General features: G+C 37.2%; 1 protein-coding gene across 1 annotated transcript in view; it reads left to right on the top strand.

Annotated features, from left to right (window-relative positions):
• The window catches only part of Ir93a (Ionotropic receptor 93a), a 177,033-nt gene that overhangs the window by 73,152 nt on the left and 88,363 nt on the right, over positions 1 to 15,518 (top strand). The window contains exons 9-10 of the mRNA XM_067135809.2: positions 5,273 to 5,476; positions 8,678 to 8,784. Of these exons, the coding sequence (XP_066991910.2) occupies positions 5,273 to 5,476; positions 8,678 to 8,784 (311 nt within the window). The remainder of the gene's footprint in view (positions 1 to 5,272; positions 5,477 to 8,677; positions 8,785 to 15,518) is intronic.

Below are 15,518 nucleotides of genomic sequence, written 5' to 3'. Positions count from 1 at the left end.
GCTGCACACTTAATTCTTTGAGAAACAATCTTCTCCAGTCCAGGATTGTTCCTGTAAATAATAAAAGCATTTCTGGCTGCAACATTCAGCATTCCAAAAAAATCTGTAAGTGGCCAACATTTACGCTTTCTAGATACAGTATATGTTCCACTGAGCTTGTCAATGACATCAGTACTGCCCTTATTTAAATTTTAATCAGTGATCATGAAAGGTTTCTGTTGAACACAGTTTCAAGATCGATTTTGTCATCGTGATGTATTGTCGAGACAACCACAACTACTTTTCCTGGCTTTGGAACATAAGAAGGAATGGACATGTCCTTAGAAAACACAAAGCGGCTTGAATATTTTTCCTTGTGCTTTTTCTCTGTTAGTTCCCTTGGAAGTTCCCACTTATTGAGGCGTATAGTTCCAGTGCAAGAGAGACTGTGTTCCTTCAGCAAGTCCTTAGCAAGAGGAACACTCATAAACCAGTTGTCTAAAAATATGCTCTGTCCACTGCCATTGATTGGGGAAATTAACCATTTCACTACATCAGCTGCAGAATTTGATACACGATATGGTCCTTCTGGCTGTATGCCAATATACACTTCTATATTACAAGTGTAGAACCACCAGTCCAAAAATCTTGATACCATATCTTGCAGGCTTACTCTTTATGTACTGCCAGAATCAAAATTTTCCTTGAAAGGTTTCTAACTTTTTATCACACGTTACATATTCTGAAGGGGAGAATCCATTCTGAAAATTCTTGACGATCATTTCAAAATCATCTCTTATGGGAGCTAGTTCATCCACCTTTCTTTGCTCTTCATGAGTGTTGATATTGTGGAGTGACTGCTACTTTCACGAACACAAACACACGCGTGGGGTGGAATCCATCCTAGTCAATCATTTACGATGTGCACTGTTCGACTGTCTCACAGGAACTGGTTGATATTGAATGAAAACATGGTAGAGAACCACCTGGGGAGGTAAAAGGACGAAGAGAGCGCAGAAAAATTCTTTGTACATTTCACAAGGAAATAAAATGGCCTGGGGTTGATTCCACCCCATACATGTGTGTTTGAGGGTTAATGCAATTTTATTTGTTTTATGATGAGCCTTAAAGTTAATAATTTGAATGCCCCGTTCAACCATGTAGTACTGATTAGTCTGGGCAAGTTGGCTATGCGGTTAGGAGCGCGCGGCTGTGAGCTTGCATCCGGGAGATAGTGGGTTCGTATCCCACTGTCGGCAGCCCTGAAGATGCTTTTCCGTGGTTTCCCATTTTCACACCTGGCAAATTCTGGGGCTGTATCTTAATTAAGGCCAAGGCCACTTCCTTCCAACTCCTAGGCCTTTCCTATCCCATCATCGCCATAAGACCTATCTGTGTCGGTGCGGCGTAAAGCAACAAGCATAAAAAAATGTACCAATTAGACAGTGCCCATATATTTAATTGGAGATTCCCTATCTTCATATTTTTTTTTGCTGTTGTTTATTATTTGTGTTAGATTCGAACTGTAACACCCCTGAGATAAATGCTGGTTGGGACTCAGGCTTTGAGTGGGTGCAATACTGTACCACAAAAGCTCCCAAAGGCAGTACATGTAGCAAAATATATCGGCCTACATTAAATACATACACTAGATAATTATTAATAAAGAAATAGAATTGAACTCGCCAAATGGCATATTACTTATACAGCAATTGAGCATGCCTATTCTTCTAACTGGCAAACATTTCAATGACTCTGTTGTTGAAATTGGGAATTTCACCAATTTCCTTCTTATGAACTGAACAAACAGTGAGTGAATTCAGTCAGTTTTGAACCATGCTATTCCTAAGGTAATTCGTGACTCTTTTTCATGTGCTAAAACTTTCTCTGCTTCCGCTGTTAAAACTGAAGTAGTAAGTGCAATTTGTAGAGTTTTGTGAACCTCAGAGAATGATTCTCTTTAAAGAATGTTTCATGAAGAATGTGAACAAATCACAGACTGAAGGAATATCTTTAAATGTATCATTGTGATAAATTACTGAAAGTTCATTTCTCAATTTCTCTTGGGAAATAAATGGACTGTAACTCAATGAAAAAGCATTGACTAAATTCATTTGGAAAATTTCTCTGAATGTAGCAAACTTTTTTGATCAATAATTTCAAAACTACTAAATATGTGAAACTCTTGGAATTGGTCTTTCAGTTGGTTGATCACACACTTCTTTGGCATCTACATTCAGATTTACACCAGAGCTCTATTTAGATCTTTATGTTGTTGGTGTAGCACATTCAGCTTCATATACCTGATACTTTTCAGTATTCTCTCTTGTTTCAGAAACAGCTGATTCAAAACGTAATGCATGGGATATGGTAACTGAATTGGCACTCTGCATCTGATTCATGCTATATCAACAAATTTCATCAACTCAAAGAAGAATTTCAGGAAAAAAGTCTGAATTAATAAGAATTTTTCAAACCAAAAACCCCCTTATTGTTACATCATCCCAACCATTTTTGTTCTCAATCTTCTCAAAACATTCCAATAAATGTGATTTATTTTCATGAACACTACTCAGAAACTGAGACTGAAAGTTCCATCTTGTTGAAGAAACTGTTGGAATCTGCTTATTGCAAACTGATCTCAATACATCATCACCTTCTCTTAGGCAATGAGGAGAAAAACGTCGTGAATCCTGTAATGTTTGCGAAGAGCAACCTAACGGATTTTTTCCGTTCTTGCTACAAGCATTTCATATTACCAAATTTAGTTGATGAGGGTAACAGTGAACTTGGCTGGTATAGAGAAAAGAATTCTGCATCAGAGTCTGAACACATCCCTTACTCCTTTGCATCACCGTGGATCCATCAAAGGCCTCAGTTATGAGCTTTTCCTCAACATTGAAAGGTCCAAGCCATTTTTTTCCGAACCTCGCTGAGACCATAGGCTGTCCTATCAGTAACATTTTCAAAGGAAAGATATCTTTCAACAGATTTATTGACCTTAATGCACTGCAATATGATAACAAATTGACTTTGGGAAGTAATGTCTGTTGCTTCATCTGCCTGCACAGAAACAAAAGTTGCAACGTTGATATCTTTGACCAAGTCTTCAATGTACACTTGATACATCCAATCTAGTAGTTTATTTTGTATGATGTGTGGTGTATATTTAGAATCTGATGTAGGAGTGCTGTTCAGATGGTCATCTAACACACTATCGAGATTACCAAGAAGATATAACAAATCTAAGAAATGACCACAGTTTGCTGAGTCCTGTATTTCATTTCAGTGCTAACTCATGAGTTCCACAAATTTTAAGTGCTCTACTACTCTGTTTAGTATGTGTCTATTTTTTGTGACTACTTCGTTATGTTTCTGGATTGAAATTTTATATGCAGAGTCAATTTGTGCACCAATGTTAACAGTACTAAATATTTTGTATTTACAGGCATTTTCTAAGTGCAGTACACTTTCCTCATGTGTTTTAATTCGTTCACTTAAATGTTTCAGATCCTTACACCCAGTTGTTGACCACAATCCTTCACCACAAAATAACATACAGTTTAAACAAAACAGATTTTGTTTTGTATTTTGTTTTTAAGGTATTATCTAAATTTGTGTTATACTCAATTAGTTTTGACAGCCTGAAGAACCTCACAGTTAGAAACAGTCTATATTATCACATATACACCAACAGGGCCTGATATTTGTATTTGTCTATAAAATACATGAGGCCTAAAATACCAAATAAGAAGCAGGAGACTCAAATTGTATTGCAGAATAGTAATGATAATATAATATACAGTATTTAATGTTCCTTCAGTTACTACCAATTTTAGGAGGTGCTGGAATGCTATAATTTTTCCTTTGAAAAGAGGTTCTTTAACATAGTTGTGAACCTACTGACATGGGTCTGTCACATTTGAGTAGCCTTAAATACCAACTGACTGTGCCAGGATTTCATTCTGCTGCTTAAAGTACAGGAGACAAGCCCCTAACAACATTAAATCAAAGATATTCTTATGTAGGAACAGCTGGGCTGAGTGGCTCAGACAGTTGAGGCACTGGCTTTTTGACCCCGACTTGGCAAGTTCGATCCTGGCTCAGTCTGGTGGTATTTGAAGGTACTCAAATACATCAAGCCTCATGTTGGTAGATTTACTGGCACGTAAAGGAACTCCTACATGACTTAATTCTAGCACCTCAGCATCTCCAAAAACCGTAAAAGTAGTTAGTGGGACGTAAAGCCAATAACATTATTAATGTGTGGGAATATTAAATAGTAATCATACCGGTACAACATGATTATAAATGAAAAGATACTAATATTTGCTGAATGTCTTCTTGATGTCTCTCAAATTATAGTATTTTGAAACCAAATGTTTCTGTATTACCCAACTTCTTTTTAATCAATATAGTTACCGGTAATACAAAATTCCTAAGTAACCTGGAATCATTTGACTGTTTTATCTGTCACCTTCTTTAAAGAAGTTTTCCCTTACTTTTCAGCAATGGCTTGACATCAGAGTTAATGCCTCTTAAACCAAATCAAGAATAAAAAGTTTCTTTTTCAAGTATAGGTACAGTACATTTTGGACTCTGCTTTTCTTCATGACTATGTAGACCCATGCTGAAATGCTGTAGTGTTCTGATCCTTGTGTTACTTGTTTTAGACTGAATAGGTTGGAAGGACAATAGTATAATCACAAATATTAAAGGACATACAACATAGGTATTATGTATGATTCAAATTGAGCTGCCCTCTAGTGCTGCCTTCTGGTGTTATTCAGTGTTTTGTCCTTGACTATGTGCAGCCATATTTGTACAGTTCAATTTGCGCTGCTCACTTGACCTGTTGAAATGTATTCTCTGTGTTAATCTTATTCTACTCTTGTGTACAATAAACCCGCACTTTAGATTAACGGGCATCGTGTTTCACCTCACAACCCGCAACATTATTAACAATGGGATATCAGCCAAAATGTTGCACTGAAAATAAAAGCTTTAAATACTTTTTAGAGGTAATGAGAATGTAAACTTACTGATTGGGAATTTGAAAACCTATAAAAACACTTAGACGATGTATTTTTGCATAAACATAGAAATTTTACAGGTTTAAGGAGGAAAATTAATATATGATATCCGATATAGTATTTGTCATAATGATAAAAGTCAAGATATGAAATGGTTTCAAGTTAAATTTATTATTGAAGCAACACTTAAGATGTTTCTTAAAATTTTACACCAGTTTCAAAGTTATTTTACTAAACAATACCTATCAAATGCATTGCAGAAGTACCTGAAGAAGTTTGGTCGCTGTGACAATTGTATACACTGGCAACTGCAAGCAGCAGAGACCTGGGGTTTACAAGACCATGCTGTCCTGCAAAGAGTGGCAACTTGGACTCCATCTACAGGTCCAGACTTCAATGACACATTATTTCCACATGTTAGACATGCTTTCCGAGGACGGACCTTGCCCATTGCTTCCTTTCATGTAATGTATACTATACTGTTACTGAACTTTAAAATAAATATATGAACAAGATTTCCCACACACAAATTTTCCAAGAAAAATGCTCAAAAAATAGGTATTTTAAAATAATCTTACAATGAAATAAATATGAAACAAATTTGAAGATATATTACATTCTAGCATAACTTAAATACAAAGTATTTGTTGAGGTAAGAAAGCTAGCAGGACCATGTAAGACCATGTGGATAGAGTACACATGAAAGAAAACATCGGTCCAAAATTTTTGGCTCCAGCCTTTGTTAGTGGAGGATAGAATGATAACGGCCATTGTTGGCATTGTTTCCTAGACATATTTAAATAATTGTAGAGTTAATAAAAATAAATAAATAAAATACATAATATAAATAAATAAAATACATAAATAGTACTGTACAGGAAGACAGCACTAATTAAAATGTTACACTTGACTGGAATAGCAGAACTTCAATTACTTACAGTTCGTAATGATGGTCTTCTGGTTTTCTTTAAGTTTTTCTTCTCTAGATTTTACTATATTCTCCAGCACCATTGATTACCTGATTAATTTCTTTATATAATGACTCTGGAGAGGTACAAGCAAGTACCATGGTTGTGGAAGGGTGGGGACAATTAGGGGACTCAATTATTCTGCAACAGAATTTAAAGGAATTTTAATTTCAGATTTCATTTTCATGTGGATCTCTGTCTTACTTGGGGCTGTGTGTTTGTCCTACATTTCTAACCTTTTACCAACTGCACTTATCTTTTCCCTTTTCTTGCATTCATCTTACTTTCTCTTCAGTCGCACATCCGTTGTATGGCCACTTAATAAGTGTATTAGACCACCCTCCAGATAAAGCTGAGAAGCAGGAACGAGCTTGTTAGGGGTGAAAAGAAATGGATGTGGAAGAACTGGGACTGATGATGAGTGAGCCCATCTATGTGTAGATACAGTAGTGAGTCGAGACCCAGTGATATTGCTCTTGTCTGGGTGTGTTTTCATATTTGTCCTTGTAGCCTCTTCTGTTGTTCTCTCTTTCAATCAATCAATCAATCAATCAATCAATCAATCAATCAATCAATCAATCAATCAATCAATCAATCAATCAATCAATCAATCAATCAATCAATCAATCAATCAATCAATCAATCAATCAATCAATCAATCAATCAATCAATCAATCAATCAATCAATCAATCAATCCTGATCTGCATTTAGGGCAGTCGGCCAGGTGGCAGATTCCCTATCTGTTGTTTTCATAGCCTTTTCCTAAATGATTTCAAAGAAATTGGAAATTTATTGAACATCTCCCTTGGTAAGTTATTCCAATCCCTAACTCCCCTTCCTATAAATGAATATTTGCCCCAATTTGTCCTCTTGAATTACAACTTTATCTTCATATTGTGATCTTTCCTACTTTTATAAACGCCACTCAAAATTATTCATCTACTAATGTCACTCCACGCCATCTCTCCGCTGACAGCTCGGAACATACCTTTTATGTCAAAAACATATCAGATGTAAGGCTTATCAGGCATTTGCTCTATTAACCAGCGTTTTGTCTTAGGTCTGACACTAGACTCATCAGAGTGGGATGTGTTAGACCCTACCCACTGATGCTGGGGTGTTTTTGATGTTTGACATTTTTGACATGCTCTATTGGTGAAAAATATCTAATTCCCTCTATGGGAATTTTGAACATACCACTTAGTTGAGCAGCTCTCCTTCTTTCTCTCAGTTCTTCCCAACCCAAACTTTGCAACATTTGTGTAACGCTACTCTTTTGTCGGAAATCACCCAGAACAAATTGAGCAGCTTTTCTTTGGATTTTTCCAGTTCTTGAATCAGGTAATCCTGATGAGGGTCCCATACACTGGAACCATACTCTAGTTAGGGTCCTGGCCTGATTTTGTGTTCATCATATTATGTGCTCTTATCCATATTCTTATCTTTCTGTGATTTGAGCTGTCACTTGTTTGCTCCTCTTCATTATGTTAAGACTGATGCAAGTCAGATATTTTTTCTGTGTGTGTAACTGAAACAATTTTTTCATGTGGTGTAGGCAAGGTAATGTATTTTAATCATGTTGTATATAGCTCATGTATTATAGGTTAGGGTATATTTTTACACTTGTAATATTAAAAAAAAAAATTGTTACACATAGCAATATTTACTTCATTATCCGACTCGTTGGCTGAATGATCAGTGTACTGGCCTTCGGTTCAGAGGGTACCGGGTTCGATTCCTGGCCCAGTCGGGGATTTTAATCACTTCTGATTAATTCTTCTAGCTCAGGGACTGGGTGTATGTGTCTGTCCCAACACTCTCTTCACCATATTCAGACAACACATTACACTACCAACCACCACAGAAACACGTAATAGTGATTACATCCCTCCATATAGGGTTGGCGTCAGGAAGGGTATCTGGCCGTAAAATAGGGGCAAATCCACATGTGCGACGTAGTTAGCACTCGTGACCCCACAGGTGTAGGAAAAGCTATAGCAAAAGAAGAAGAGAGATGTTTACTTCAGTCTGCTTTCTTGAACGTTGACCAGGGGCTCCCAAATTTTGAGCGTGAATTGGTGATCACAGTTCCCCTAGCTGAGTCTCGAATTGCTTTCACTTAGCTGTGTCAGACTTCTCACTTTCATCTTTCCTAATAACTCATTCAACTCTTGTTCTTTTCCGATGGTTTTAGGTGTCAAGGCCTAGGGAGTCTGGCATTTTCATGCCCTTCATGGCCCTTGCCTTCCTTAGGTTGATACCTTCATTTTTTGAAGTTTTAGACCTCTTCCACATTTGCCTTCTGATTCGTGTTAATGAAGGTTGGTTGCCCAGTTGTACTTCTTATTAAAACAGTAATCACCACCACCAACACTCTTGAAAGTTATAATAATGCTCCCAGCTAAAGATATTCTCTCAGCATTTCATGTGTGAGATCAGCAAAGTCTTAAAAAAAATATGTTGTTTAATTTTGTAATATAGGTAATTAAGTCTGTATATATGTTATATTACACCGGTAATCATATTTTATGTTTTATTTGATAAGTGCATCCTCTAAAGGCAAGTGGGCATTATAATTGATGTGAATTCAGTTATCTTTAGTGCAGACCAGTTTTTTCATGTGGAAGTTGGCTGTGGCTTAGTTAGAGACCATTCGCTAATGATCTTGGTTTCTTTATTTGTTTACCTATTTCTAGAATCCACCATGGCAGATAATCAAATACAATGCATCAGAAGATCTTCTAGAATTCAAAGGACTAGTCTTTGAAATCATGAACATTCTGGCACACAATCTTAATTTTAGGTATGTATTAAATGGAATTTTAAATAATTGTCCTATCTGAGTAATGCAGGAAGATTATTTAGGCACATAATGCAAGAAAAGTAAAGCTTTGTGCTGTTTAGTGGTTAGTACAAGGAGGGGCAGCAAAAAGTTTCCATGCTATGCAGGGAATATCAGGGGAACAGATCACCTACAGTCCATTGCCAGACTCACCAGTAAGCTGTAGCAATGTGGACAGGCATTCAGTGTCATTGATATTGAAAATATGACATTTTTCTCCTGTTAAAATTTGAATCACAATTTTGAACTACATATAGGTAATGATCATATCATGTGTTTCTGCATAATTGAGAATTCAGAGACCACATCATTCTTCATATATATTTACATTTAATGTATGTGAATTGATATGTGATGGTGTTATTGTTACATGTTAAGCTAATAGTGTCATTATACCCCTCAAATCGTAAGTGCTGAGGCATTGTAAATATTTCAGTTGTGTGTGAATTTATATGTTATTGTATTGTAACTTATTGTTATGGGCCACTATTCATAATGAAATATCTTGTACATGTTGGGTGAATTTTGAAGTGTCTACATTGTAATGATGTTACGCTATATGTAAGGGTGTATTTAAAGTTATTCTCTGCAGATTTCATATTCATTTCTTTGTGATTGCTTTTACTTATTTTTACACTACTCATTTGTCATTCAGATTGTAATTTTTTACCTTATTTTAATGTACTTTCTTTATATTCTTAAAGAGCTGCCTGGCCGAGGCGGTAAAGGCGTGCTCAGTTCGCCTGGAAGGACATGGGTTTGAATCCCCGTCAGGAAGTCGTAAAATTTAAGAAAAGAGATTTCCAGAGGTGCACATGGTCCTGAGGTTCACTCACCCTACACCAAAAATGAGTACCAGGTTAATTCCTGGGGGCAAAGGCGGCCATCAAGTGCCGAGGTTAAGGATAGTGGAAGCCTTTACCTTCCACCCCTCCAAGGGCCTTCATGGCCTGTATGGAGATGACTTTGCTTTGCTTTGCTTTATATTCTTACTTTGTTATCATGAAATTTCTTGTTTTGGTATAATTTCTTGTAATACTGTGCTTGTTTTACATGGAATTGTTTGTAATACTTTGTTGTTGTTGTTGTCATCTAATTTACGTTTTAATTGTACTTCATTGTCATACTACCATAAGTAAGCATTTCCACTGGAATATCTCCCAATTGCAATGTATTTAATAATAATAATAATAATAATGATGATGTAGCAGGAAGGGACCCTCTTCGGAGGCAGTCCTACTCAGCGCATGGCACCTCTGCCTATGTGAGTACTAGAGCACACTGACCCGGTGTGTAACATCTCGTATGGGTCCCAGCTCAGGGTTACGAGTGAAAAGCTCAATGGCATCTACGGCAGAGAAGGTGGACTTCGGTACGGTGGAGATGGCAGAAGGGCCAAACCTGTAGCATCTGTACTCCAGAGGAGCGGCTACACAAGGCGCCTGACTCCATGTTAGGGGCGGCCTAATTTTGAACCTGGCAGTAGGTATAAAATGCCTTTGGGTGTGGCGAGGTCATCGTAACAATAGCCTATATAGATAAAGCAGATATGGTGCCTTGGAAAATGTTAGGGCGTCCCCTACCGAAGAAAGTGTAGAGGAACCATATTTGCCCCTATCTGGCTACAGCTGGATAAAGGGAAATGATGATGATGAATAACAATAATAGTAATAATACACCATAGACTGCATGATTTTTCTTAATTTCTACTGAGGTCACCAGTGATGGTGAGGTAGAAGGCTGAAGGCAATTTGGCTGTTTTCTCATTGAGCCTAACCAAGTAGAATTTTTCCATCTGTAATGTAGATAATCTTTATCAGACAGTCATCACACTACTAGACTTTGAAAATAGAAGATACTTCACTGATATAACTATTTTAGTGGCGTTTATCATTCCACAAGTACCACTGAACATCATTTTTTAAGACCGAGTGGAGTGGCTTTGTCTCTATAGCTCTGCGCTCAGGATGTGCTGGGCATATCCCACCGTCAACTGTTGTGTGAATAGTTTTCTGCAGTTTTCCATTCCCCCTCACTGTCCTTTGCATCTCAAATCTCTGCAACACATAATTGTCCTAGCCTGAGAGATGACATCACCCTCTAGAAGGCCTGCTGTACCTGATCAGGATACAGAATTAAAGTTAAAAAACAAAATATTAACCACATCCAATGTGTAAAATTTCTCAGAATAAACCTCCAGTCCAAGCACCTTAATAGACTGATCAATCTGCCCAACCAAGGAAAAGTTATTGATTGTGTAGCCGCTGATTCTTCAAGCTCACACTTCTTGAGAACCGGTCTGTATACCAGATTTGCAGATTGGAGATTCATTCATCAAGCCAGGCTAAATCTATTACCGCTCAATGGGAGTTGCCATACAACACCTAATGGCAACAAGAGGTGTAGGAGATGCGGCTACGAGAATGAGACCCTCCCTCATGTAGCCAACCATTGCTGCATATGTATTGATCCATCCCAAGTGGCTTTTCAGGTTTGTTGGAATGTCCAGACATGGTGCTGATGTTGAATGATACAAAACGAGTTGCAGGGGGAAAGCTTGTTTAACTGTTGATACCCCTGTGGATCAGATGCCCATTATTGCTATTGCACCTTTCCCCTGTCCCAGATGGCCTAGTTCAGCGGAGATGCTGTGTGCTGCACCCGAAAAACACATATGTCTAACATAATTATAATACAAGATTGAGACAGGATCTAGAATACATATTCAGCAAGATAAAGGAGGAAAAAGCATAATTTATTCTGCGTAAAACATAAAGTTCAAATTCAAACAAAAACTAAACCCCAATGAAAATTCCAAATTATATACAACAAAGAAAATTTACAATGTAAAATTCAACACCAAAGGTCATTCAAAGTATGCGTATCAAAAACCTGGGCATATAGAGTTCAATAACTTCAGAAACGTGAAATCTACCTATTTATAATGGAGATCGAGGTAAGTTGACTGTAGTTAGCCCAGAGGTTGCGATTAAGAACTGTCTTTTCCATGAATACATAATGATCGATTCAAATGTTGGCTTAACTACACTAAATCTGAATTTGTCAGATATAAACATCATAAAAAAGAGACCACTTTATTTGGAACTGGCCCTAAATTCAAACCACCAAGAGAACACTGATTCTAATACATGATATCTGGATTGTGGGCATAAGACAGAGGTTTGGAAACCTCGCAATCCAACTACAGCCAACGAACTGTGGAACACTAATCAACACAGGTAATTGGCAGCACTATCAGACACATAAGACACATATAAGCAATGAATACAAATAAAGTACATCTGAAAAAAGATCAAAGATCGTTCAACATCAGATCGAGCGGGAATTGCTCTGAGGTTCTGTGGAATTTTCGTTACAATCAGAGTCATATTACACAGGCTATTCTTCGCTACATGTTCTTAAACACATGGTCAGCTGGTTGGCAAGGGAATAAACAATCACAACCTTGGTCTGCGTGTCTAAAACAATCTCCAAATATGACCTCTTTCAAGTTAATGGGACAATGCATGAACTTTCACTCAAAGCCTCTGGCGGGATTTACACATTCTTCACTCTTTACCTGGGAAAAAAAACTTGCCCAGTGGAAAGACCATCTCAGCTTACAGGCCCTTAAATATATCATTCATTATAACTTCTGGTCTGGGGTATACACTCTCACAAACCAGGTACAACTCATTATGTCAGCCACACTTCTATTTCCAGTTCTAGGCCTCACCACAATAATCAATGCTCATCACGGCCTCATATTCAATAGTCCCTGGTTCGATTCTGGAGCACAGATAGTGTTTGCCTACCACTTTTTATAAATGACCCTCACTAAATTCAATGAATATAGAACAGAAGAAGTTCATGTCCAATGGCTGTATGAGACCTGTGCACTTTCCAAGGTCTGTTCCATTTATAAATGCACATCGGCAGAGTACACTATTGGATTAGTTGCTTCCTTTAGGAAGTCCTTCAAACAGTCTTTGTTCATATTTGCACTTGTAGATAATTCTTTTCGTACAATGTAAACACTTGAAATAGACACACCGGCAAAATTTGATGTTAGTTTTGCGATACAGTAAAACCTCGTTAATTCGAAGTCTTTGTAATACAGAAATCGGACTTCCAATTATGTGATTTTGAATTAACAGCCATCTTGTTATTCAGAAATGCCAACCCTCGCCAGTTTTTGTGGATTCTGTTTTTCCACGCACTGCCTGGTACGTGATATTGTGGCATTTAAATCTAAGAACATTTTTTGTCCGTATTGAACTGAGAACGTAAGATAGGAAACTTAAAAGGGTCCACCTTTTCAATACAAATAAATGTTATAAGTATTTGAACTACAGTCGCACCAGTGACATTCAATGAATGAGTGAACACAGACCTTTATGTGCCAAATTCATCACGAACCTACAGTTTTGAGTGTGTTACATGTGTTTTCAGGTTTTGCATTTATCGAGTCCAAACTCACGCTTGTGCAATTTTGCCTTACCCTTCACAGCTGGTTTTGAATTGACGCTTAGTGAATAAGTGATTTCAATCCCTAACTGCCAAATTTCATCTCAACCCATAAATATTTTTGAAATGTTATGTGCATTTTTGAGACGATTCTGTTTGTTAAAATCTAACCTATGTTTTGTACTACACTCGCGGCAGGCAACATTCAATGGAAGAGTGTCTGAAATAATTTGAATCTCCAATGCCAATATCATCTCGAACTTCCGTGTGGTTTTGTTGCAGTTTATATGTTTTTTTAAGTGATTATGTTTTTCGAGCCCTAACTCATGTTTATACAATTTTGACTCACCCTTCATGACCATTTTGTAAACTGACATTGTAATTCACTATTTCATGTCTCTTATTTAATCACACTGATTTAACATCTTGTATAATGTAAATGTCTGCATGCTTACGCCTATGCCTTTTTCCCACATTTTGGCTGAAGATGATGCCAAACAGTGTTGAAACTAGTTCCAAGTGTAAATATATATTGTAAATAAACTTATAACATTTATTTGTATTGAAATGGTGGACCCTTTTAAGTTTCCTATCTTATATATTGTGGCATTCCTTAAAACACTGAATACAAAAGAATTACGATTTCACTCTATTTTCAACTATGAAACACACTATAGAAACACCGAAGTGAATGAAAGTGCGGAAAGCTACCCCTGCACGTTCCGGAAGACACATTCTATCGTGACGTGGAGAAATTTTGAATTCAAATTACTCTGTAAAATACGGTACTATTTAAAAAAAAAGTAAACTCAGTTTAGAATTAAAAGTCTGAATTGTTTTCCGTTTAAATATGACATATGGAGACAGTTTTCTTCCATCTACGGTTGCACAAAGCATAACTGTACACTCAGTATTGAAAACTAGATGAGCCAAGAGCGTGTTGGCAACCTTGATGCAAATAAAACCCGCACCCCAATTTTGTGCCTCAATTTTTTTTTTTAAATATGCGGGGATTACTCGCGTAAATACGGTATATTGGTATTATAAATTTACTCATTCGGGACAAATATTTCAGGTTCCTATGGGAATCAACATCTGTATCATCTCTTTTCTCCTCATGTACCCAAACCATCGACAGAGTTTATAACAGTAAACTTACGGCACCTTGCCTTGGTCCATTTCTGGGAACAGAGCTGCACCCTAACACTAGTTCTTAATTTAGGACTCTGAAATCGGAAAGTTTCCTAAATTGGTTTTTGTGGTTTTCCATTACTGTAGTTTCCCTGAGTATGAGCCTGGCCAATACTCATGTGCTCTCTGAAGATATCTCTCATAATAACTCTGTTTTGATTTCTTCTGTGGTGATGGCACGTATTCTGATTCCAAGCTTGTTCATTCACCATGACTACTCTTCGACAGGTGTATCTTCAACCGTCCTGCGCTCGTCCTCTTCATGAATGTAACAATTGTCAATGTTCAATGCCTTCTCATCATCCACTACAGTGTCTGCAATCTACGTATATATAAAATAACATGTCCTGATTGACTGACTGATTCATCATCGCCAAGCCAAAACTACTGAGCATAAAGAAATGAAATTTTGGGGATACATTTATATTACAGTGAAGGTGCTCACTAAAGAAGAATTTTTGTATATTTCATTGCTAAGGGGGTGAATTTTAAAATTGAATGTATCTATATTGAAAAAAATTAATGACATGAAAACTGATATTTGGAATCTCCTTTAAAAATAAAGGAACATGTCAATGCAAAAAAGAAGAGTTGCTTTATTCTGTCATATATCATGACTACCAGAGACTAGATGCCTTAGCTGGCGAGATGTAGTGTTTACAGTGCACTATGTCTTCTGGTATGGGCTATATCAAATTTGTTACTTTCATTGACCTGTCTCAGTCTCATCCTTGGCTTTGACAATATGAAAGTGACTGAGGTAGGAGTGATGCTAGTAATACCATTCCTTATGCAGCCAGTCCCTGTTATGAATGGTGTGAAAATATTGCTCATAGGGTCGGTTGGTGCATGCATTTCAGTGGGCTTGGCAGACTGATATGTAATAGCAACGGGAAACTACCTCACTCCTCATTTCCCTAGTACGTCTCTTCAGTGACGCCTAGGCTATTTATGACAGCTGTTGGTGGAGCTGCAGAGGATCAAACCAGCCTTTGGGCTGAATACCCAACATACATACATACAGAGACTAGGATACT

The sequence above is a fragment of the Anabrus simplex genome, chromosome 1 (assembly GCF_040414725.1).
Source record: "Anabrus simplex isolate iqAnaSimp1 chromosome 1, ASM4041472v1, whole genome shotgun sequence".
Classification (NCBI taxonomy): Eukaryota; Metazoa; Arthropoda; class Insecta; order Orthoptera; family Tettigoniidae; genus Anabrus; species Anabrus simplex.
This window is presented reverse-complemented; position numbering and strand designations above follow the sequence as displayed.